Here is a 25,277-nt window from a genome sequence, read left to right as displayed (position 1 = left end):
CGAGAGTACCAGAGCCACAGACTCAGACACACACACAGGCTGGACACAAGCCGTGGCCCTCGGAATGGACCAGCCGCCAGCACACCGTTGACTACGACAGGCAGACAGACATGCACAGGATATGCCAGGCCCTGGAGGAGAGACACCAGGACCCAACAGCAGGGTGTGCACACGCTCACACACACACACACACACACACACACGAGTGCACACAAGCCTGACAGACACCCAGGGCAACACGGAGAGAATGGCAGGGGCAACCAGGCAGGTCAACCAGAGCAGCAAGATGACAGACATACAGCGATGTGCACACTTAGATCCTGAGAGGACACACATTCAGGGAGGCCCCGGCATGCCAAGGTGCGCATGTGAATTGGGAAACGCTGAAACAAAAAAGCAGGGAGCGGTTTCGGGGACAGACGCTCTGAGAATCAGAGGCACGGCGCACCTGCTGTGAGGGCCTGGCCTTGCCTGGACGACACGGAAACGCCCCACCCCACCCGGGAGGCGCGGGGCACCCTCCCAGAGGTGCGGCCAGAGCAGAGCACACGCACATATACACACACGGACACGTGCTCACACAGACAGGCACAGGGAGGAGGAGACTGAAATAGCTGGAGAGGTAAAGTCAGGTTAAAAATAGAGTGGGAGAGGAGGAGAGAGCCGAGATTGACTGCTGAAGGTATGAGAAAGTCGGAGTTATTTTGGCCACACCACAGCGTCAGCACAGCTGCAAAGCAGCCTGGGGAGAGATGGTCAGCGCCACTGAAGCTATTGGAGGTCACAGGACAGAAAGGGACAGAGAGACAGGAGCACAGAGGCAGAGGGAGAGGCGGAGGGCCCGTCACTGGCCCAGGGACATCCCTGCGAGGAGCAGATGGGAGGAAGGAGACCGGGAGGGAGGGGGAGAAAGAGAGGCCGAGAAAGGTTAGTCGGAGGCGAGTGAAGAGGCTGCGGGGCGACGAGGGGACAAGGAGGAGAGTAGAGGCAGAGAGGAGGCGGGGGACACACACCGGGACAGAAGAAACATGGTGGCTTCGGAGCGAGGGCAGCGTGGGGGTGGCCAGGTCCCGCCCGGCCCCGCCCCCGACTCCGGTGGGGGTGGGGCCACGGGGGAAACCATTCGGATCCCAAGGAGCAAGGGTGAGCAGGTGGCTGAGAGCATGAGGTGCGCATGGGTGCAGGACAGCATGGGCGAGGTGGAGCGGGCACAGCAGGGCGTGGGAGCCAGGGGCGGCCTTGGCCTCCTTCCCTCCCTCCTGGGCCCAGCAGCATTCCGAAGTTATTGGGGCCCCGGCGCTGAGGCCCAGGGGCTTGGGGGATCCTGGATGCGGGGCTTCAGGGCCACCAAGGACCCTGGGAGTGGGGGGCAGCGACTTGCTAGATGCACCCCACCTTGCTTGGGACCTGGAGTGGCCACTCCTCCTCCCAGGGCCCTCCTGTCTCCCAGGAGCCTGCTGCTAACAGACCTCGGGGGCAGAATGTCCTCCCCAACACAACAGCCAAGGGCCACCCACCCATTACCCCGGTGACATCCGGCCAAGGGGTCAGCTGGGTGGAGAAGGGGGCACTGGGGCCGAAGGGCAGACCCTGGGTCTGGAGGCAGAAGCTGAGGAGGAAGGGACAGCTGGCCCAAGCCCACCATTCCAAGATTCATGCAGCCAGGAACCCAGAGGGGTGGAGCCCTAAAGCGCCTTGTGGGTGGTGCTAACGCCAAGCTTGGGGATGGGAGAGTGCCGGGCAGGAAGCACCCTTGCAGTGGCCGATCACCTGGGAAACCCCCCAAGAGCCTCGAGAAATGAGCTTCCAGGATGGGGTGGGCGTGACCAGGTGGGAATGGCCTGTGTCCACTGGGAAAGTCGGGCTGGGTTGGGGCGTGGGCCCAGGGCCTCCAGCTCCACACCCACCTTTCCCAGGGAGGCAGGGGACAACTGATGTAATGATCAGAAGGGGTGAGTGTGTTATATGGAGTGAGACCGAAGTGGCGAGGAGGTAAAAACAGGCTGTGGGTGAAAATGGAACCAGTTCAGTAACACATGGGTGACATGAAATCTCGTTTCCAGCCTGCATCTGCTCCCTCACGCTTCTCACCCTTCTCGACAAGGGGGTCCTTAGCAAGTTTTCAGAGGGCTGCAGCCCTGCTCCTGCAGCCTCTGGCCCATGGCCCCTGGCCCTCTCCCCATGGCCCTCTGGCCCGCCTGCAGCCCAGCTCTGAGCTCTGAGCTCAGGAAGCCAGGACCCCGGTGGCTCCAGGGGGTTGGAGGTGGCAGACTCCGTTCCTCCCGCACCCCAGGACTTGGGCTCAGGGTGTGACACCATCTGTACCACCGAGTGAAAGAGCTGGTCCCACTCTCCCCTCCCACTCTCTGGGGACTTCTGGCTTTGTCCACCATAGACATGCAACTGGGAACTCGGGATGGGAAGAAAATAAGAGAGTTGGTTTCCAGAAGCCACCAGACGGACAGGCAAGTCAGCTAACTTGGCCTGTCCTCCCCTAACACACAGGCCCCTGGCAGCAGCCCGGGACAGTCCCTTCCTGCACCTTCAGGCCTCTTAATAAGCAGGCGTCAGGGTCTCCGCCTGGCTGACAGGCTCTGACAAGCGCCCCAGTCCGAGGGTCTGCTCCCTCATTAGAGTCTTAGCATGTCCGAGCTCGAAGGGTCACCCTGTCCAATCCTTCATTGGACAGGTGAGGAAACAGAGGCCCAGAGAAGGGCTGTGACTTGCCCAAAGTTGCAGAACGAGGCTCTGGTAGCAGAGCAATGAGGAGGCAACCTGGCTGCCAGGCCACACTCTCCTGTGGGCCTTTTCTGATGAAAAGCACACCTGGCCAAGGTGATGAGGCCTCCTCCCACGATCACAGGTGTGTGGCTGGCCCAGCCCAAGGCCAGGTGGGAGAAAGCAGCCAGGCCAGGTGCAGGATCACCCCACCTTAGTGATGCTGCCTGAACCCTGGGACCTCTGATCTTTCCCCGTCCCCTTCTCCGTGAGAGCGCTTCTAACGGGGGCATCCGAAGATGCCTCCCTGCATTCCTGGTGGCCGGGGCCACGGACGGTTGGATGCCAAGGCCTTGGCTCAGCCTGTGCTGTGGTCACACAGGCTACTCCTGAGGGCCAGCAGCGGGGTTCCCGGTGACAGAGAGCCTGACCAGCACCTGCCGGCTGCTCTCACCCCCCCACCCCCATCCCATTTCCTCCTCCTGGTACCTCGGGCTCAGGGGCTGCCTTTCTGGTCACCAGGCCTCTCCCAGGCCCCAGACCCTTCCCACCAGGGGCTCCTCTTCCATCAGCCGAGAGCAGCCGTATCACATCTCTGCAGGTGTGTGTGTGTGTGTGTGTGTGTGTGTGTGTGTGTGTGTGTGTGTGACCATCACCCCAGCGGGACCTCCAGGCAAGAGGGAGGTTGAGGTGGCGGGGATGAGGGAGAACAGGCTGGCGCCCCTTCCCTAACATCCCCGCCGCCCACCAACCACCGGAGAAACTGGGATTTCTGGGTCGGGGTGGGGCAGAGATGAAAGATGAGGGTGCAGCAGAGGGGAGCCAAGCGGGAAGATGGGGCAGAAAGGCTGGCTTGCTCCGGGCGAGGGCAGGCATGCCCGGGGAGCAGGCTTGATCCAGAATGGCCCCAGGACAGCCACACGGGCCTCAGACCCGAGGGACACCACCAGGGTGGCCTGTGTGAGGGCACCGGCTGGGGAGGGGGCTGTCCTGCTCCAGCATCCGCTGAAGGCGCCGCCGCCTCGTCCAGCAACCAGCGGTCGAGGCTGGTGGCCTCTCCACGCCTCCTTCTCTGCTGCCGCCGCCGCAGGCCCTCGCCTGTGCTCGTACCTCTTGTCCCCCTGAGCGTTCTGGTTCTGCTGGGTTCCTGGGTTTTGCAGGTCAGGGATATTGGCAAAGTCATCCTGTTCCGAAAGCCCTAAGACCAAGGATAGCACCACCATCCGGCCTTCCCTGCCAGGGGTGGGCAGCCCACCAGCCAGGGTGAAAGGAGGAGGCCCCAGGGGCGGAGGCGGGGAGGGGAAGGAGAGAGAGACAGAGACAGAGACAGAGACAAAGAGAGAGAAGAAACAAGTGTAAGAAACTGGCCCTGCAGAAGAGAAACCAAACTTCAGCACTGTCAACAGTTGCAGAGCAGAGCAGGAGGCGGCAGGGGTGAGGGGAGGTGTCCACGGCCTGAGACCCAGCTAGCCGCGGGGAAGGGGCTGGGCAGAGGCCTGCGAGGTGGCCCGCGACCGGGACATCCCCAGGAAACACACGGGGAAGGCTGCGGGGAGTGGGGCCCAGGCCCTGGGACATGGTCCCTTTCCAAGGTTGGTTCACCTCTGGCGGAACAAAGGCCAGGGGCTACTCGCTCAGACCATCTGGGCCCCTGGGAGAAGAGGGAGGGCTGTGCTGCCATCTTGCTTGGGGACCGCGCGGGTAGGTTTGGGCTCCCAGGCAGGAGGTTCTCAGAAGGTTTGGAAATCCAATGGGCACTGCACCCAGTTAATCCCCTCATAAAGACATCTCTGGGTCCTTTGGTCAGCCAGGTGTGCTTGATGCCAGGAGGGGCGTCTCAGGAGCTCCCTCCCCCAGGTCCCTGGACACATGGCCCGTGGGAGGAGAATGCGAGTCTCTTTCGGCGTATGGCGTGCTGGCCGTCGCGGGTCTTCTCCTGCGTCCCCCTTCCTGGAGATCCGGGGAGTAACCACCAAGGCTTTTGGGGCCAGTTCAGGGGCCTCTCCTTAGAGAAGCAGTCCAGAAGTCATCAAAAGGCAAAGGCGGGGGCTTCCCTGGTGGCGCAGTGGTTGAGAGTCCGCCTGCCGATGCAGGGGACACGGGTTCGTGCCCAGGTCCGGGAAGATCCCACATGCCGCGGAGCGGCTGGGCCCGTGAGCCATGGCCGCTGAGCCTGCGCGTCCGGAGCCTGTGCTCCGCAATGGGAGAGGCCACAACAGTGAGAGGCCCGCGTACCGCAAAAAAAAAAGGCAAAGGCGGAGAGAGAGAAAGTGCAGAAAGCTGGCAAGGTCTGGAGACGTCCCGGGAGGACTCGAGGTAGCCTGTGTCTGCGGTGAGGACAGTCTGGAGGAGGCTGGAGGGATCCTGCTCTGAGGGAGGCTCAGTCCAGGTGGACGTGGAGTCGCCATGTAGGCAGCAGTGTGCGGCCAGAGGTCAAGGTGAGACGTCTCTAGTGTGAGGCTCTGTCGGAGAACCGCTGGGCAACTGCAGGGCTGCCTGCACTTTCCGGGGGTGAAAAGTGACCCTCTGCCTCTCAAAACCATCTGAGTTGGTGGGTGTTTTCTGGGTGCTTTGCTGACCTCCTCCAGTGTTGAGCTCTCATCTGAACAAGGGGAGAGGGGATTCTTGGATGGGGCAGACATGAAAGCATGTCTCAGGAAGGGCCAAGGGAGAGATGGTAAGCCTGATGGAAGGTTCTGGAAGGTGGGAGATCCTGGGTTAGGAAGTCTACAACTTCAACCACCATCCAAGAGGGCGAGGTTCAGAGAGGAACCGCTGGCTACGGCTGTTTTCCAGAGAAGTTGTCAAAAAGGGAACTCTACCTTGAGAAGTGACAAGCGAGGGGAGGGGCGGAGGTCCGGGGGTCTTGGAAAATGGGAGATGGCCGTGGGGGCCGAGGAGGGGCCGAAGCTAGGTGGACGCTGCCCCGTCTTTGCATCTTTCTCCTGGGCACGGTTGCTCCAGGCTGACACTTGCAGCCGCATCTAACTTTTGGGAAACAACTCCCCCCTTCCCTCAGGACGAATCCTCATTTTCTTTGTTCCCTGCCCACCGGTACTGTTTCAGATTTGGTAAAATTCCATCTGGCTCCTTGGGAGCCGGTTGTGCTGGGGGAAGGCAAACCCGACAGAAGCAGCAGGTTTTCCCCTGGTTAATTCATTTTCCGGATATTCCTTGTGCTCTTCTTAAAAACAAAACGGCTCCTCTGCATAAGTCCCCGATCTGTCGTTCTCCGTGGTATCACGGGGCGCAGGGGCGAGAATGAAGGGCGAGAGGTGGAGATTTGGGGGAGAAGCTAGTGGGGTTGGGAGGAGCCAATCCACGAAGCAGGAGGAATGCCTTCTCCCCGCAAAGGGGGGTGGGACCCCGGGGGCGCCTGGTCAGCCTTCTCACCCCGACTCTACCCGGGCCACCAGCATTTGGGGCAAGAGAAGGGCGTCAGAAGCACGCCAGCGAAGCTGTACGGCAGGGGTCGGGGGCCGGCAAACTGCAGCTGGTGGCCTGTTTTTATACAGCCCACAGGCTAAGAATGGTTTGTACATTTTTAAAGGATTGTTTAAAAAAAAAATGTGATCGAGACCACACGTGTCCCTCAGAGCCTAAATTGTGTATAATCGGGTCCTTTACAGAAAAAGTTTGCTGGCCCCTGCTGTGAGGGACGACAAGTGGAAGAGGCGGGGGGATGAGGAGAGCTCTGGGGGTGGCCGGCAGGTGAGGGGCACGAAAGCTGCGGTGGGCAGAAGCAGCGCAGACAAAGGTGCTGAGTGATGCTCATCAAATCTTCGCCAGCTAGAGAGGCGGGGAAGAGTGGGCACCCTGGGGGCTTTCTGCCGCTGGTTTTCTTCCCAGAGCCCGGGCGTAGCCCGTGCCCCCCTGTGATGGCTGCTGGAATGCAAGGCAGGGGGTGGCTGTGCAGAGAGCAGCCTGCGGTCAGGAGGGGCAGATGGCTGTGCAGAGAGCAGCCTGCAGTCGGGAGGGGCAGAGGGCTGCCGGCTTCTGGCTGGTTCTCGGCGCTGTTCAATTCCCACCACTCTCCTAATCCACTGGTGCCACGGCGTCCGTCCCAGGAGACACCGCCTCCTGGAGGCCAGGAGGCTCTGCTGGGCATCTTGTCTCACGCAGGCATCCAGCTGGATTCCCAAGGGTCCTTGGGTGGGGGGAAGCCCCAACAGGTGCGCCTCCTGGTCTTGCCAACTAGAGTCACAGGCAGCGTGTCCTGCCTGGCCAGGGCCACGGGCCACTTGCATGGGTATGGGAAGCTGGCGTGGTGGGGTGTCTTCCATGGGGGTGCTCCTTCCAGGGGCAGCACTCCCGACCGCCCTTTCGGGCTGGGGTCTCAGCCAGAGAGGCAGGATGCTCTGAGGACTTGTTCGCCTTCAGAATCCCCACATCGTGCCAATGAGCTGGGCCTTCACCTTGGCCTTCCCCTTCCTCCTCCCTTTCTCCTCTCCCAGGCTTAGTGTGCTGGTCTCCTGCTCCATGAAAAGTGCTCCCAGGAAAGACCTGGGTGATGAGAATAATCCCCAGAGCCTGGAAGGAAGGTCACGTTAGGCCAGAGGAAGGAGGTGACGTCAGGGACTGAAGCCCAGGCCTGCCCTGGGCTCTGAGAGTGAGTATAGATGCTCAGAGGGACACGAGGCAGAGGGCACCCCGGGCAGGGCTCTACCAGTGAGGGCGGGGCCAGGGGGGCACACGGTGGGGGGCTGGGGGGACACACACAGCAGAGGGGAACGGCTAAGGCCGGACACCGATGGTGTCTCGTTACTTCTCTGACCTGTACGCGCGAAAGAGGGCTCTGATTCAGAAACATTTTCTAAAGCTTCGGGGGAACATCGGAGGTTTGTCCTCAGGGAATGGGTCGTGGCGGGAGCCAGGGAGAGAGCTGGAGGGCAGGTGGCTACAGAAGGTCAGAGAGGCAGAGGACAGGGGAAGTGGGAGGGGGGAGGAAGTGGGAGGGGGGAGGAAGTGGGAGGGGGGAGGAAGTGGGAGGGGGGAGGAAGTGGGAGGGGGAGGAAGTGGGAGGGGGAGGAAGTGGGAGGGGGAGGAAGTGGGAGGGGGAGGAAGTGGGAGGGGGGAGGAAGTGGGAGGGAGGGAGGAAGTGGGAGGGAGGGAGGAAGTGGCAGCAGGAAGGTGAGCAGAGTTGGGTTACAGGGAGAAGGAAACTGGAGGGGAGGAGGCGAGGCCTGACCCGTGGAGTGAGGGAGGCCAGGTTTGGGAGGGGAGGAGAGAGGTCACAGGAGAGCAGGGAGGGGAGGGAGGCCAGGAGAGCCTGGGACTGGCTGGGAAGGGGAGAGACAGATGCAGGGACCCCAGCAACATCCCCTAGCGTCTCCACTGACTTTCAGGGAGGACCTTCTCCAAGGCCTGGGGGCACCGAGCGGGGCTGGAGTCCTCAGAGGGGTGGCTCAGATACGAGTCCTTCCACGGGGGGTTTTAGGCACGAGCCGCAAGCCACAGGAGGCTGGGGAGGGGGCGGCGGAGTCTGCTGGGCCCCCTGCCTCGTAGATGGAGGGCTAAGATCATTCTGGGCCAGCCACTCCCAAGGAGACAGGGAGGAAAGAGGCTGGGTCGGGGAGGGGGGCGGGCCGGGCCACGCAAGGGGGGGACTTACAGGAAGGATTTCATGTCCAAGCCTCGGTTTCGAATCTGCCCCACCACGTGGTCCCAGCTGCCTGGGTTGGAGCGGCTGCGGCCGCCGGCCGGCCGGTACTTGGAGCCGGCCGAGGAGCCCTGCCGAGCCTGGCCCCGGCCGTAGGCCCGAGAGTTGGGGCCCGGCACGGAGGCCGCGTGGGCCTGCAGCTGGCCCAGGCTCTGGCTGGTGGTGGGCTGGCTGGTCTGCCGGCCCCGCTGGTGCTGGCTCAGCGGCTGCTGCAGGCTCTGCTGCCGCATCAGAGTGCAGGGTCGCTGGCATTTCGGCTCTCCCGTGGAGCTGGGGATAGACTCAAGGGTAGTGGTCGTGGACAGGGTGGAGTCCTCGAAACTTGGGGCGGGTGGAGGAGAGGAGAGAAAGGAGAAGCAGGTGAAGGGATCACAGTGGAGGAGAAAGAAGCCTAGGGCCAGGACGAGGAGGCCCCAGTAAGGGGCGCGCTCTGCCGGCCCTCGCCGGGCCTCCATCGGAGTTGTCGCCACTGCCGTCGTCGCTGCCACCCCTCAGCCAGGCGGCCGCTGAGCCCCGCGCCCACTCTGAGGCCCCCAGGCCGGCCCCGCCCAGCAGCCCCCCCGCCCTGGCCCTGGCTCAGCTAGTGCCCGATACCTCCTGTCTGATGGTCTGGGTGGGGCCGCGGGAGCTGCGGAGGCTGCGTGGTGAAGGCAGGTCCCAGGGCCCTGCGGCTGCCTGTCATGTTGGCCTGGGACGGGGTGGAGGGAGCGGGGCCACCCCCTCCCGTCGTCTCACTGGGGGACCCCGGGAAAGTCTGCCTCTGCATTCTAAGTACTACTGGCGTTTGGAGACGCGAGGAAATCCAGGCCAGCGCAGCGCTGGCCTAGTAATGCGTGGTGAGTCAGCGGAAGCCAAGGATTCTCGTGCTTTGTCCTCGGACGCTGGGGCGCGTCCTCGGGCTCCCGGACCTCTGCCCTGTGGCTGGCGCTGACTCAGATTCAGGCTCTGGCGCAGATCTTTGCCCTCCTTCTGGGGTTCCTTGTTTCTGAGGCTTAGGGTCAATTCCCGGGATCTTGGGAATGACGCCCAGTCAGAGGACGGGACGCAGGAAACCACTTGGCTGGCCACTTTACCACAGTTCTGACGAAGAACAGGGTAATTATCCTGTCCTCTGTGCACCTGTAAGATGGTACCTGCCTCATGGGCCACCAGCATCTCTGAAACACGCTGGGAACAGGGCAAGGACAGACAGGAGACAGGACACGGCTCATCAGAGGTGGTCTGGGGTCAGAGAGACCCAGCGTTCAAAGCCCATCTCTGCCGCTTCTTAACTGTGGGACTTTGGAAAAGGGAGTCCACCTCTCAGTTTCCTCTTCTGTAAAACGGGGTAAAAATTCCTGAGTTGCCTCCGTCACGCGGTTGCCATGGGGACCAATGAGGTCAGGCCCAGGGAAGCATGCTCCCTCGACAGTGGAAGCTGCAGATGTCTTGGGAGGTGGAGACAGGAGTCAGAGACCCCTGGCCTCCCCAGGCAACCTGTCTGCTTTGTCTCCTGGCCAGAGATTTCAGCGCATGCAGGGCCACAGCCTCAGAGGGCCCAACCTCCACTTCTTCTGTTCCTTCCCTCCATCTTCCATTCCAGTTGTCTAGGGCAGGGGTTGGCAAGCTATGGCCTGTGGGCCAAATCTGGCCTGCCACTTGTTTTTGTAAATAAAGTTTTACTGGAATACAGCCATTGTCATTAATTTACATCCTGTCTGTGGCCGCTTTGGGGCTACAAGGCTGGGGTTGAGTAGTCATAAAAGAGGGTATGTGACTCGCAAAGCCTCTTCCCTATCAGGCCTCTTATAGAGATAGCTTGCCACCTCCTGGACTAGAGCCACAGGGTAGCCGTGGTACCCCCGAGCTGCCCGAGGGAGGCCTCAGGGCCCTTGGAGCCACTTTCACCACTGCAACCAGACCTCAGCCTGGCTCACCCCCTGAGCCTATCCTGGGAATCAAAAGGACAACAGTTAGGCTGCCCCTGTGCGCTGAGAGAGAGAAAGAGACAAGAAGAGTGAGAGCAAAAGAGGGAGAGAAAGTCAGAGAATAGTAAAGAGAAAAAGAAAGAAAGAAAGAAAGAGAGAGAGAGAGAGAAAGAAAGAAAGAAAGGAAGGAAGGAAGGAAGGAAGAAAGAAGGAAAGAAAGAAAGAAGGAAAGAAAAGAAAAGAAGGAAAGACGGAAGGAAGGAAGAAAGAGAGAAAAGCAAAACAGGGCTTTAGCTGGGGTCTTGGAAGGAGCGGCAGCCTTGCCTGGCTCAGGTCTGGAATCAGGGCGACCACCAGAGGCAGGTGCAGGCCTGGCTGGCCAGGGAGGCCCACAGCTCCCGGGGGGCAGGCCGAGGAAGCGGGTGGACGGCACCCGGGCAGCCGCCTCCTCCTCTGTGTTTGACCTCATTTTGGTTTTCTGTCACAGCCCAAATTAGTCCAACTTACAACCTCTCAGTCACAGGAAAGTAAAATCGGTTCCTCCAGGCCTGGAGCCAGTGGATGGCTCAGAGGCCTCAACCAGCCTGGAGTCTGTGGCCAAAGCAACCTGGCGTGGGTGGGGCGCTGGGCCTGGCTCTCTGAGGGGGTGTCCTGGCGTGGGTGGGGCACTGGGCCTGGCTCTCTGAGGGGGTGTCCTGGCGTGGGTGGGGCACTGGGCCTGGCTCTCTGAGGGGGTGTGGGGCTTCCCTCTGGGGTTCTCCGGAGGCTCAGTGTCGGGGAGAAATCCGCTCGTGCTCCCTCAGGCCAACGAGCAAATGGGGTCTCAGCGTGGTGGCCCTCCGTGGTCCCAATGGCGGGAACCACAGGCTTTCTAAGAGAACCAGCCCAGCCGCTAAGAAGGGGTCAGGGCTGTTGGCCTTCTAAGTGAGAGGCTGCTCCATTAGCTGGGAACGAGGCAGTTCTAAAAGCTGAAAATGGAACCTATATCCCAATGGGTGAGAACGGTCGTAGTTCAAAGGATTTAGAGCCCGGAAGGCTCAGCTATGGGGAAATAGAAGGTTCTAAGAGCCAAGATGAGAATAAGGCTGCCCCATGGTGGGAGGGGAGAACATACTGTCTGCTGAGAACAGGAGCTAGCCCTATGTCTGCTGCTCCCAGGGAGGGACTGACTGGCCGGCTCAGACAGTTATTAAAAAGGAAACAGCTCTTCTGTCTGATGTCCAGACCACCTTCGTCAGAAAAGAGAAGTTAGCTAGGGCTCAACAACCCAACCTCCAAGAACACACAATCCCAACAGCTGAGAGTGGGACCGCGCACTGACCAAGACTGGGACAGCCGATGGGGATGGCCGAGATGAGGATGAGCCAGTGGGGACGTCCCGGCTGCTCAGGGCTGGCCTGTGGAACAGATGGTGTCACAGTGCAAGCAAGACTGGGACAAGCCAATGGAGTCGCCTGAGAGTCAGAATGAAATGGCTTAACCCCTGGGTCTAGAGCCACCTGCTGGCTGCAAGAGGGAAAGCCCGGTGGCAGATGAGTGGCAGGAAACAGGCTGAGAGCGGGCCAGCTCCCCAGGGATGGATGGTCCAATGGCTAACAGCTGCAGCCTGATGCCCATGGAGGCTGAGATGGAGCGGCCAATCAAAGAGGATGGGATGACCCAAGGACTGAAATGAAGCTGCCCCGGGGGCAGAAAATGGAATGACCTGGTCACCGGCAAAGAAAGAAACTGATGGGGCAGCAGCCGGAGGCTGAGATGCACAGTGCATGGCTGAGTTAGTCGTGCCCGATGGCAAGGATGATGGGGGTCTCATGAAGGGATGGGATGAGCCAGGGGCCGAGGACGGCGCCTCTGGGGGCAGCAGCGGGCATGCCAGGGGTCCTGCTGTCCACACTGGCGGGGGCAGGCCTGAGCTCACGGCTCCGGCGGCCGTGGGGCCATCACTCACTTGGACAAGTTGAGCTTCCCGGCGGCCAGGTGGCTCTGCACCGTCCGCCAGCGGCCTCTCCCCGCCTTGCCGCCGCTGCCCGGCTCGCTGGGGGCAGCGCCGCCGCTTCTCAAGGCGTCCTCTCCGGGTGGCGGCGCCGGCGCTGGCTTCTCCCCCAGCCGGCCTTCCCGCTCCACTGCCAGCCCCGCAGCGGCGGCCACTTTGGCGCCAGCCAGGAGGGTGCCACTGGAGGCACCAGGAGGCAGCCGGTCCAGAGGGGCACCGGGGGTGGCGGTGGGGGGACAGAGGGCAGGCCACACGTGGGGGTGGGGATGGGGTGGTAAGAGGGGGAAAAACAACGACAGATAAAAGGAAGAAAGAGACAGTGAGAGAGGAGGAGGAGAGAGACAGACGGACAAGAGACGACAGAGAGAGAGAGAGAGGGAGAGAGAGAGAGAGAGACATCAGCACTGCAGATGGGTCACCAGCGGAGCCTGCAGAGAGGAGAGAGGGGACCGGGCGGGCTGGGTCGGAGAACAACGCACCACGACAGTGGAGGGGGGCCCCTCCCCACCGCCTGGGGCTGGGGCGGCGGGGGTGGGGGGAGGACAGCCACCTCCAAGTCTATCCCACAGGACAACGAAGGGTTAACGACGGAGGAAGAGCGGGCTGTCCAGGCCAGGAGGCCCCAAGGCAGGGAGAGAGAGAAAGCCGTGTTAGTCAGAGTTCATCAGCACCACCACCATCACCGCCACCACCGCCACGACCACCGACCACCGACCACCGCCAGAGCAGCCAGGGCAGCGGCACACAGCAGGGAGGAGGAAGCAGCCACACCGAGAGGGAGGGACCAAAAACGGGCAACCCCATCCTGACTGCACAGAGGGGGCCGGGGCCGCGGGGACCAGCTGGGGGCTAGCCCTGGGGGCGGGGACGGGGAGGGGCAGGCAGGCCGGGGGGTCAGGAGGGGTTGCTCGTCTCCATGGTCAGCCTGCCCATGGGGTGCACGGGTGGGGAGGGGGCAGGAGCAGGAGAAGTGAGGGGCCGGGGGGGACGGGGGGAAGGAGGGCGTGCGCGGATACTCGGATACTCGGTACATATGATCAAACCAGGTAAAGTCACTCACTTGAGGGACAGTCGTGGGTCGCCATAAGGGGCGTAGGGTGAAATGTTTAGAATAAACTCCTTGGGAGGGTAGGAGCTCCATTTCTGCTGCACTGTGCTCTCATTGTTATTCCAAAAGTCTCTGTCTAGATCACTGGAGGGGCAGAGAGAGAGGGGAGAAAACAGGGAGATACAAGAAGAAACAAGAACTGCAAGTCCTGTGCGGCGGGCAGAGGGGGAGGGTGGGGCGGGCCGGGGTCGGCTCCTGTGAGGGGAAGAGAGGCGGGTGGCACACGCACAGGCGCACGCGCACACACACACCCGCACACGCTCCAGGGCGGGAGAAGCCGCGTGCAAGGAGGCGAGCCGCAGGCGGGCAGACTGGAGCCTCGCACCCGGGAAGCTGGTGGGAGAGAGAAAGATGGTGAGAGAGGAGGGGAGGGGGAGGGGAAGGGGAGGGAAGGGGGAGGGGGGGCCGGGGACACGGCCTGGGCTGGGATGGCGATGGCGTGGGCAGTGGGCGGAGGACAGGGTGCTGGCTTCTGGCTGGAGATTGCTGAAAGGTAGATCAAACCCTGCTGCCCACGTGCTGGGCCTCAGTCTCCCTGCCTGTCGAACTCTAAGGCTGGCTGTAACCGCTGAGCCATCCGCTCTCCCATGCCGGGGTTGAGGCCCCAGTTCTGGAAGACCGGGAGTTCTCCCCCCTTCCAGCTACCTAACGGAGCCACTCTTGGGACAGGCCCAGCTCTCTGCCAGTCTCTCCTCCTCCCACTGGCCTGAGGTCCCCATGGCCTCCTCTGTTCTCTCCCGGCCTCGGGAAAGCCTGGGATGCAGGCTTCACAGGAGACCGGCCAGATCTCAGCTGAACGGAAGGCATTCTCTGCTCATTGCAAAAGTGGTGGCTGGGTCACCCCAGCAAAGGGAAGCGTCTCCAGGCCTCTGACATGGTGGTTGTCTGCAGGTCACCCTGCAGTGGGGCCCTTCACGTGGAGGCCTGGGCCTGTGCGGAGGAAGCCTGCCCTTCTATGGGGGGACAGATGGGCAGACTCAGCCTCCAGCCCTTGGCATGTACCTGGCCTGCCCCTGTCCTTTTCCAAACTGGAGCTCCTGGGTCTGGAAGGGAACGTGTACCCCAGTCTCCCCACCCGCTCCTGTGCTGTGACATGTCCTACCGAAGAAGCAGATATGCTAGAAGCACAGAGAAGGCAGGGACCTCCCCTGGAGGAGGGCAACAGAAGCCTCAGCAGAAGGCATGGCCTGGAAACCCCAGGAGGACCAGGGGCTTCACCAGCTCGTCAGGCTCCTGGGACCCCAAAGAGCAGAACTGGGAGCACAGGGAAAGGAGGGCAACTCCCAGGCCAAAGGAACATTCCGGAAAGGAGCCATGCCTGAGCCCTCAGGAATGTGTCTACGGGAAGGGGCTCGGGGAGGAGAGTCAGGGGTGGGCCTGGCATGTGCTGAGGCCACGCCACTGCTCCAGGCCGAGGTGAGAGCCCCGCTGCAGGGAGGGCACTGTCGGGAGGCACACCCCCTGAGGATGGAGGAAACGTGTTCTTGGGGGACCTGCTTCTCCCCCACACCACCCCCAGAGTTTGACCTCAACCTTGGTTCTTAACCTTGGTTCTCAACCTTAGCCTCGGGAACAAAGGAGAGAAAGAGGGAGAGAAGCTGAGCTGTCCCCACAGGCCAGGAGGAGACAGTGGCCCTGGGCTGAGGGTGGGCAGGGCCTCCTTGGGCCTCCCTGGTGTGGTCAGTCTCTGCCAGTCCAGAGAACACCTTGGAAACATCTCACAGGAGACTCTGTGCACAGGGTCCAAGGCCAAAGCCCTGAGCCAGCTCACAGGGGCAGTGGGTGCCGGAGGTGGGAGAGGCAGAACAGTCCACTGGGATGGAACCCGACCGGCGGGGGGGGGGAGTCTCCCTCCACAGAAGAGCCTATTCCCTATTCCCACCAGAGACATCCTTTGGCCCCCTCCCCTAGTGTAACAGAGAGATGGAGCAGTTGGAAGGCCTCGCTCCCCCTGCCCCCTCCAGATCTCCAAAATCGAGGGCCATCCAACCCTAGGTCCTGGAGAGAAGGATCCACCCAGGGTCATCACTGCCAGGCTGGTCTCCCACCCTGTGCTCCAAGGAGCTCCAGGGCCCTTTGGGTTGTGCACTGTGGTACCAGAAAAGAGGATCTTTAAAGAAGTTTATGAAACACTGATTCCTGTACTGCAGGACTTCTCAGAGCCTTTAATGTGCCAGTGAATAGCAGTGTTTCCCAAACTTAGTTGGTCATGGAACCCTTGATGCATGGGATCACTATTAATCTTTTATGGGGCACAAGCGCTCTGAGGAACACAGTTTGAGAAACAGTATTAAAGAATGCAGCTTCCCAGAATCCTTGATAACACGATCCTTTGGGAGGAGGTCCTCAGCCCAGGGGGAGATTGTGCAGCAGGTAAACCCTGCTTCCTGCCACTCAACTGGCTTTGGGCCCAGGAAAGAGGCAAAGGCCTAGGAACCTGGGGGCATGTAGACAAGAAAGGTGGCTTCCTCCCCCTGGGGCAGAGGGTCTGAGAGCTCAGCCGGGTGGGAGGGGGCAGGGACTGCAGGGCCACAGAGAGGCAGGGGACGACCCACTGTTGCCCTCACTTTGCCTTAGAGAGCCCGCAGAGCCTGCTCCCCGCCCCACTGCCCCCTCTCCGCTTCTCTTGTGGGCCCTTTTTAGGTCCATCTAGTACACACACAGCCTTGCCCAGGAAGCTGATGGTCAGCTGGCAGAGACAAGCTCTCTGGCCCAGACCGTGGCTGCAAACTCGGTTAGAGGCCTGGCCTGGAGGTGGCAGGTGCCGGGCTGGCCCCGTGCTCCCGCCATGTGGTCCCTCCCCTCTTCAGAAAGCCTGGGGCCTGGGCTCTGCCAGCTCTCGGCTTTGAAGACTGGAGAGCATGCAACCAAACCCAGCTTCAAAGGCTCCCCGCGGCCTCCTCCCAAGCCCAGCCTCGGCCTGGCCCACCCCTTCACTTACCCGCCCCCCAGCAGACACACACCCACAGCTTCTGCGAAGGCCCCAAACAGGGTCAGAGCAAGAGATGCAAAAAGAGGAGGGGGGCCGACGAGGGGCAGGGAAGAAGCCCTCAGGAGAAGGGGAGAGGAAGGAGGGAAGTAGGAAGACAGGAAGATAGACCAGGGGAAGGGCAGGAGGGAAGGCGTGGGCAGGCGCGGCTGGGGCCTTGAGTTGAAGGAGGCAGGGTGGGGCAGGAAGGGCTGGGGGAGGCCCCGCTTCCAGGTGGAGCCATTGGCTGGCAGGCTAAGATGGAGGGGCGTCCCGCAGCCTCCCCGTGAAGGCCTAGGCCAAGAAGCAGAGAGGAAAGGGCCAGGCACTGGCCAAAGGGTACAGAGCCCTCTAGGGAGAGCCCCACCCCTACTGCCCTGTTCCCAGAGCCCCCAACCAGGTGAGAACCTTCTCCCAGCGTCTCCCAGTGACCCTCAGCAGGGGTCTGCAGAGGGTCTGCAGTGCACGGCAGACCTGCCGACTTGAAGACGGATCTCAGAGCCAAATGCGGAAACTGGGGTGAGCCAGAGGCAGCAAGATGTGCAGTGGGGACCGGGCGTGACGGGGGAGGGGAGAGTCTCTCCCCATCGCTCTGCTTTCCCTGAGCAGACCAACACTGGGTCCTGCTGGGGTCCCCAGGGTTTTTGTCCGTCCTTCTTCCAGGTTACCCTCAGAACATTGGTGGGGTCTGAGGAAAGAGTCTGAGCCGCCACCACCCACCCCCAGAGAGGGGCTCCCCAGCCCCAGGGCTGGGGGAGGAGCTTGGAGGTGCAGGGGAGTTAGGCAGGGCTTGGGGACAGCGTGTGTGTGACGTGAGGGTTGGAAGGAGGAAGCAGCGCCTGGGGTCGAGGGAAGAGGCGGACAGTGCTGGGAGGGAGACCAGCCAGAACACGGGGCTGGGGGCCCTGGAACACTGAGGGTCTGGGAGGCACAGGCAGGAAAGGCGGAGCCCCGGGCCACCCTGAGGTGCTGGGAGTGGGTGTATGGGACTGGGCTGGGGAGAGAGCAAGGCACCAGGTTGTGAGGGGGAAACTGAATGTGTGTGTGGCCAGATCTGGGGGGGTGGTCCTCCCACTTGGGCTGCCTGCGTGCCCCACCCCAAACTCGAAGCCTGGCACCTACTTGATGGCCTTCTTCTCACTGCGCCCACGCCCTGAGTCTGGCGTGCCCACCGTCTCCAAGGAGTTCTTGTAGCGTTTGCCCTGTGGAGACAGCACCAGGGTCACTCCTGGGAGACAGGGCTGGACTCTCCCTGCCTCCCCAGAACGGGGCCCTGGGGGGAGGGGAGTACACTGGAGCCCAGCCTCGGCAACAAGGTCTGGGGCCAACGTGTGAGGGTGTCACCACCTTGGGGTGCCAGCCCTACCAATCCCTGATCCCTGGTGGGCAACTCCTGGGCCCCATCGGGCTCTAGGACTTGGCCCGCCCCCTTGACCTGCACCCCATCCCTGACCCCTAGGGATGAGGTCCCTCCCATCTGCCTGTCTCCTGGGGCTCTGGCTCGGCTCCCAGAAGCATATCTCCCTCTGCCGTGGACAGACGGCTCTCAGGCGCCTGGCCACGTCCCACTGGCCACGTCACTGCCCCCAGATGGTGGGGTGGCATCCTGCAGGGCAAGGTTGGCAGTGGCCAGTGACGTGAGTGGCAGGGGCAGGGAGAGGGCCCGTGCCCAGTCCTGCCGGGGCCATGTCCGTCACTGTCTGGGGGCTCCCTGGGGGTCCCTCCTGCCCCGGGCCTGTGAGGCAGGGCAGGGCCTGAGCACCCTCCTTCACAGGAAGGCAGCCTTGGGAAGCGAGGCTGCCCACTGACGCTGGGGCCGGGGGCAGCCTGGCTCTTCCTCAGCCAGCACGGGTGGAGGGAGGGGCAGGGCAGGATGACGGGGTGGGCATGCCAGGTCCCCTGGCTAGAGGAAGGGCTGCAGCGGTGACAGGGCCTGCTGCCAGGAAGGTGAGCACCGTTCACCTCTTTGGTTTGGGTTTCTAAATTTAGCTCACACAGAGCCCGGCACCATTAACATTCCTGGCTGCCACCAAATGTCCTCACGCACACCCAGGGGCCACGGGCCTGGGCGGGGGAGGGGGGCTGTGCAGGGGCCGGAGCTGTCTCCCACTGGGCACCGGCCTGCCCCTGCCCAGCCGAGTGGGGTCGGGGACACACGCACACGCACACGCACACGCACACGCACACGCAGGCACACATTCCTCCAACATCCCGTCATGTGAGCCAAGACCACAGCCACATCAGTCAATTACTGCATCCTCCCTGAAGCAAAATAAAAGCCACACGGCCGCGTTCCCCGACGCTCCCGCCAGCTGCAGCCCCTTCCGGGGACTGGAGCCGCCTGCTTTGGGAGAACGACAGCGGAGCTCCCAGGAAGGGGGTGGAGGTGGGGGGAGGGCCCTCACGCCACCTCCAGTATGCCTATGCCTCAGGGGTGCCAGGGTCCTGTCCCAGCAGTGCCCCACATTCTTCATGTCACCCTGCTCACGTCCCGTGCCCTCTCCAGCCCCCCTTTCCCCTCCTGTCTGAAATGGTGTGATGTCACTGGATCAGCCCTGGGTCCCTCACCCTTCAAGCTTCTCATCACAGATATTATGATTATCATTATTACTCTGTTTACCTACTTCAGCTCCCACCCCAGGGAACATAGTCCCCAGTGGCAGGGACTGTATGGGCTCTGGTACTTGGTGTGGAACCTGGTACCCGGCAGTTCCCCAAATCCATTAACTGGAAGCCCCACCCACCCAGGGGTCCAAGCCTCAGGCCGTTGCCTCTGAGCCAGAACTTTAAGAGTTAAAAAACAGAGCTGCTGGATCCCCTGGGTCCACAAAAGCTGCCCTCTCTCAGCTCAACTCCGGTCCCTCCCATCATTACCCAGAAGTTCAAATCCCAAACAATTCCTAGTTCCAACTGGGCAGATCAGGAGCCTGGAGCCCCTCCCTGGTGGCCAAGGGCCCTTCTTGGGCAGGACCCTCAGGCAGGAGCCCCGCCCCCCGTTCTCCAGCAGTTGCGGCAGCGTGGGGCAGGCAGCACCCTGCCGAGAGCCCCCCCGTCCCACCCCTCACCCCTTCTCCCCTTTCTTCCTAGTCTTCAGGGAACTTGCTCTGGTCCGCACCCTCTTCGAAGGCTGGTCCGTTGCCCCTTCCCCAAGGCCCGGCACCTGGTTCACCCAAGGCACTCTGGGAGCTTCTGCCTGTCCCTCTTCCTTCCACAGCTCAGAGAGGCTTCCCCTCCAGCTGCAAGGACCCTTTTGCAGAGGAGCTGGGGCACATGGGGGACAGAAACCAGGGCAGGACTTGCCTTGGGGGTCAGGGGAAGTTAATGGGGCGACGATAGGAACCCCAGGTGGGTACAGGAGACATAAAACAGCTCCAAAGGAGCCCAATCCCCCAAGCCTGCTTATCAGGGAGGGGGTTGGCCAGGCTGATCCGGAAAAAGCCAGTTGGAGATTAAGGAAGTTATTAATGTTTGGAAATGGGATCTGGGCTGTCAGGTATCACGTCACTGCTGCTGAGGGGACAGGCAGGCAAGGAGAGCCCAGCAACTGTGCAGGGGGAGCATTGTAAAGCCCCTTCCATGGAGCATGGAGACAGCCTGGACAAAAAGCTCCCTGGCTTCTGAGACCAGGGGTTGGAAGGGGGTGGCAGGATTGGGGGGTCCTAGGCGAAGGAACGTTCTATCAGCAGCTCAGAGGGACAAGTCAAGAGGGACACACTGCGGTCCGGACCCCTGAGACCCCTGAGGAAGCTCTGGCTGGAGGCTGGGAGGAGGGGCTGGGCCAGGGAAGGTTCCACAGCTCTCAGCTTCCCGAGGCACTTACTGCACTGACAGGCCCCCACCTGCTACAAAAGCTGTCATCTCTGAACTCCTGTCTCCAGGTGAGTGGGGGTAGGGCTCTTAACGAACACAGAGAAACACACACACACACACACACACACACACTGTACCAATGCCCTCAAAGTCGACACCCTTAGCACAAAAGACCCCCGCTCAAGGTCACCAGCAGCGCCTGTTCATACAACCCTCCCCTGCCTTCAAATACAGACAGACAGACAGACAGCCGGACGGGCCCTGCAGCGAGGCGCACAGGGCTGCAGTGCGTGCGAGCCACTCCCCAGCCTCGGAGGACGTTCGCACACCCGAGCACGTGGCCAAGCCCCTCCTCCACCTCCCCTGAAATTCTGAGACAGACAGAGAGACAGGAAATCCAGGAACAATGCAGGGCAGCCAGTCTGGCACCTGCATGCAAGGAGTGGGCCCGAGTCACACACACACTCGCACACACTCACACGTGGGGCAGGGCTGGCCTTCTCCCTGGCTCCTCTCCAGGGAAAGGAGCTTCCTGAAGCTGAACATCCCGGGATGAAGAATGACTCCCATCTCCCGGGTTCGCCTTTCCTGAAGGAAGCACGCTGGGTTATGGGCCTCTTGGGCCCTCCCCAGGAGCATCTGCCCCTTCTCTTCGTTAGGACTAAGGCATTGAGCCCCCGCCCACACAGCACCCGTGGCCACAGCCCTTCCCCCCACCGTGCCCCCCGCCCCTCTGTGGCGGGCAGGGAGAGAATGGGGCTCCCAGATGCGGCACCCTGCCCTCCCTCCCACCGTGGGGCATGGAAGGTGCCTGCCAGGGACCCTTCTTCACCTAAGCCTGGAAAGGCCCCACACCTGGGACACCTCTGGGCCCACCTTCGGGGGTCCTCCCTGCAGTCCCCAAAGTCCCCATCGCACTTCTGAGCTGGGGCAGCAGGACGGGGCATGAGTAGGGTTCTCGAGGCTCAGCCCCACTCTGGGAGCGGCCGGGGCGCAGGGAGGGCGGCTCAGCCTGGCTCCTCCTCCTCCCGGCGCCCTCCGGTGATGAATGTCCCTCCTGATGGTCTCGTTACTTACTGATGGCCTAATCCTGCTCGTTAATTTCCCAGCCCTCGTTAAAAATGAAAAGAAGCCGTTTGTGCTTGTACAAACCCCCAGAACCAGGATGGATGTGCGGGCGCCCAGGGGGGCGGGGGGGGGGCGGGCCGGGTCAGGCGGAGCCTCCTCATTGGACAGGAGGCCCAGCTCGGCCACGCCCAGCCCTGTGCTGGGGGCCGTGGGCGGAGGGCACGGGGCGCTCAGAGCTGTGTGGGAGGGGGCCTCGATTCTCAGTCTGCGCGTGCGTGCGTGTGGTGTGAGTTTCCACGGAAGTGTGCCTATGTGGGCAAGTGGGTCATCTGCACGCGCCCTTGAGAGCGTTCACGAGCCTGTAATTGAGTGGGGGTGGGGGCAGGGCCAGGCCCCGTCCCCGGGGCCCTTGGGAGCCTCACCAGTTTGCGTTGACACCAGTGGCAGAGGCCGCAGAGGACGACAGTGACGCTAAGGCTGACGGTGATGATGGCCGAGACCAGCAGGACATCGCGGGTGGGCGCCCCTGGAGAGGACACACACAGGTCAGACCCTCACTGGCCAGGGCCAGCTACCCTCCCTCAGCCCAGAGCCCCCCGGAACAACCACCCTAGCCACGCTGGGAGCTCTGTGCCCCAAGTTCTCCTCCCAGCTCTGCCTTGCTGGCTGACCCTGGGAAGTCTCTTCCTCTCTCTGCATCTCACTTTCCTCATCTGTAAAATGGGAGTCTCCGGGCAGGTCTCTCCCAGTCCCTCACGGCACGAGCCCTGCATGGGGTCCGCACCATCCCCCAAACTTCGCACCCTCGAAGGGAGAGGCCAAGTGTGCCCTTGGCCTGGCCAGGCCTCACCCACCGGGCTTTCAAATGCCTCTAAAAGAGCCACCGCTTCTGTGTGGCATGATTCCACCCCCGCCCGCCGCCCCCCCATACCCGGAGCCACAGCTCCAGCGGAATTTGCCCAAAGCGTTAGTTCCCGTAGTCCCTCTGACGACATCTGCCCCACAGGCACTGACAGACCCTCTTAAGTGTTGCCCAAGACTCAACAGCTACATGTATAGTCAAAGAGGGAATCTCTGGAACGCTCTGACCCATCCTCATCCCCTTTGGCTCAGCTTTTTCTGGGCTGCAAGTCTACCCAGCTGGCCTCTGCACACCCTGTCCTCCCATGCCCTAGCCCCTGAGCTCGCCTCCAGTCCTCCCACCCCATCGGCTCAGCCCCCGCTTTGTTGGCTGGCAATGTCCTTAATGTTCCCCAGGGGCTGCCCCACAGCTTCCATTCTAACAGCTAGGGGTCCTGTGCTTTCAGAGTGGAAACCTTGATGGACTTGCCCTGGGAGCAAAACCCCGGGTTTCTGTGTAAATCCCACCACTTGCTAGCTGTGTGGCTTTAGTCACCTAACAGCTCAGTTCCTCCCCCCGCCCCTGGAAATGCGGATTAAACCTCCTCCCTCCCTCCTCACAGGTGGCTCGTAAACACGAGCCCAGAGCAAAGGTAAGGAAGGCAAAACTTGACCAGAAATCGTCCTGTGGGGGAGTGAGTCGACAGAGACCGGCATAGATCACTCGTGCTCTGTAAATGTGTGTACGGCGGGGACGCGTCTAAAAGTCAAGGGGATGCTGTTTATTTACAGAGGAGCCTGCTTAGGCTTTCGGTTTCAGCGATGGTGGTAATTAAGAGTTGACAAGATCTGTCTGGTCCCGGTTCCTTTGGTTTTAGCTTCTGGCGTCCGGTGTCTCATGCTTTGCTGCGGGGCCTCATGAAGGAGGGCCAGGCGGTCATCCCCTGTTCTCAGGGCCCTCGGGCCGCCTCCCACCACCACTCCAGTGCCCTGGGCAGCCAGTCTGCTGCCCGCTCTCCCCAGAATCCTGATTGGGCCCCACCCCTCCCTCCCCAACCTCCGGAGCCGCCGAGCTGTGGGAAAAAGCCACCCTTGCTGGGCGCCTCCTGTCCACCTGCCAGGCCAACTAAGCTTCCTCCCATCCCAGGTCCACAGCCTTGGTCCCCAGGAAGCCACTGCACCAGTTCACTGTCAACCTCAGGGCCCACAGCACCAGGGAGCTCTGATCCGGACAGCCCACAGACACCGAGGAACTGGTCCTGCCTTTCCCTCCCTCGGGTGGAGGAGCGCAGCTCTGCAAGGCTGAAGGGGCCACATTTGTCACAGTTCTCAGGCCAAATGGGAGGCCTCCATCTTTAACCTCCAGGCTTCTGGGGATGGGGGGTGCATAATACCACAGGGCACACCACCAGGGCCCCCAGACCCAGGCCTGTGGTAAAGAGGTGTGCGAACACACCTTCTGAGAATGAGGCCGGGCTTTTTCTAACTCTCTTCATGGAAGCTGCCCCTGCCCCACGGGGAGGGTCTGGGGGGCGGGGCGCTATCGATCCCTGGTCCGGGAAGATCCCACATGCCACGGAGCACCTAAACCCGTGCGCCACAACTACTGAGCCTGCGCTCTAGAGCCCGAGAGCCACAACTACTGAAGCCCGCATGCCTAGAGCCTGTGCTCCGCAACAAGAGAAGCCACCGCAGTGAGAAGCCCGCGCACCGCAACGAAGAGTAGCCCCCCACCCCTGACCCCCCACTCGCCGCAGCTAGAGGAAGCCCCCACGCAGCAACAGAGACTCAACGCAGCCAAAAATAAATAAATAAAATATACATAAATTTATAAAAAACAAACAAACCCTACATTAAAAGAAACAAAGTGAAGATAATAATGGCAGTCACCCCGTGGTAGTACTCAGTAGATACGGATTATTATTAAGGTTGTTGGGTTAGTTCCCACTCAGGTGTACAGAGAGCTCTGGAAACACAGATGAAGTGGTTGCTGGACTAGGGAGCTATCTGGGAAGGCTTTCCTGAGGAGGCGGTATTTGGTGTGGTCTGGGAGAGGGATGTGAGGTGAGGGTAGGACAATCTGGGCAGAGGGAACGGCGAGAGCAAAGGCATGAGAGGGGAAGAAGGGTCAGGCGTGTTGCTTGAGGAGCTGGACTAGGTTATGGGGAGTGAAGTGGCGAACCAGGCTGGGAATGAGAGTAGGGCCCGATGGCGAGGGGCTTTGTCTTCCAGGCCGAGGGGCTTCCTGTGTTAGTAGGCCGTAGGAGCCATGGAAGGTTTTTGAGCAGGGGAGGGGCAGGATCAGAGGGCGAGTCAGCGAGCTCACGAGCTGGGAGCTGTGGCAGGAGGCCAGAGTCCAGGTGATTCCTCTGCCCCCGTGCCCTTTCTGCATGAACCCTCCCCCACGTATCTCTGGCCATGGGGCAATTCTCCAAGGGATTACCTCCCTGGAGCCTCTTCCTCTCTTTGCCAAACAAGGTCCTTATCAAAAACTGCTCTTCAAGCCCTGCTCTAGGCTGGAGAGCCCCTGAGGACAGAGGCTGTCAATCCCAAAAGCCAGTGGTCCCCAGAGACCCAGGGAATGCCCATCTTAAGCAATGAGTATTCTGTGGGCATGGAGAATTAGCACTGGGCTAATTGGAGTCTAGGAGAATGAGGCTGAGGCCTTATTCTGGCCACTAACCAGCTGTGTGGCCACGAGCAAGGCGACCTCTTGGAATCGGTGCCTTCATGTGTGGAGAGCTGATCCTTCCTCACTCTGATGAGAAGCAGGGGTTCTAGGTGTTCCACATGCAGCAACAAATTCGTCTTCACAACAATAACCGAGGTGAGCATTAAGACTGTCCCCATCTTACAGATGGGGAAACTGAGGTACGGAGGGGCCAAGTACTTTGCCCAAGGTCATTCAGCTAGTAGGCGGTGGAGCCAGGGTTCGAACCCAGGCAGTCTGACTCACAGTCTACATTCTTTGTCTTGACATCACACCCACTACAGAGGCGAGTGGCCAGTGGTTTTCCAGGTGTGTCCTTTGGAACACCTAGGGTTCCCAGGAATTTCTCAGGGGCCACAGAGATGGATGCTGAGTAGATGGGGCTGTGTCCCCTCAAGCCCTGTTCAACGAAAGCAGCATGGTTTCCCTGTTTCACATCTTGGGCTTCCACAGAAAGTTCCATTTGAGGAAAGGGATGTGTTACTAAGGAAAGTTG

At 61.3% G+C, this 25,277-nt stretch overlaps 1 protein-coding gene across 9 annotated transcripts in view; it reads right to left on the bottom strand.

Moving 5' to 3' along the window:
• SYT7 (synaptotagmin 7) overlaps positions 1-25,277 on the bottom strand; it is a 63,585-nt gene that overhangs the window by 12,930 nt on the left and 25,378 nt on the right. For 4 of the 9 annotated variants that reach the window (XM_060159000.1, XM_060159002.1, XM_060158999.1 and 1 more), the window contains exons 2-8: positions 21,654-21,757; positions 17,476-17,555; positions 13,637-13,718; positions 13,338-13,469; positions 12,233-12,457; positions 8,330-8,698; positions 3,829-3,951 (exon numbers count right to left, since the gene is read on the bottom strand). In XM_060159000.1, the coding sequence (XP_060014983.1) occupies positions 3,829-3,951; positions 8,330-8,698; positions 12,233-12,457; positions 13,338-13,469; positions 13,637-13,718; positions 17,476-17,555; positions 21,654-21,742 (1,100 nt within the window). In that variant the 5' untranslated portion in view covers positions 21,743-21,757. Of the gene's footprint in view, positions 1-3,828; positions 3,952-8,329; positions 8,924-12,232; positions 12,458-13,337; positions 13,470-13,636; positions 13,719-17,475; positions 17,556-21,653; positions 21,758-25,277 lie in introns of those variants that run through there. The other 5 variants (XM_060159004.1, XM_060159006.1, XM_060159003.1 and 2 more) reach the window with 5 other exon arrangements.

The sequence above is a fragment of the Lagenorhynchus albirostris genome, chromosome 9, assembly GCF_949774975.1.
Source record: "Lagenorhynchus albirostris chromosome 9, mLagAlb1.1, whole genome shotgun sequence".
NCBI classification, from domain to species: domain Eukaryota; kingdom Metazoa; phylum Chordata; class Mammalia; order Artiodactyla; family Delphinidae; genus Lagenorhynchus; species Lagenorhynchus albirostris.
This window is presented reverse-complemented; position numbering and strand designations above follow the sequence as displayed.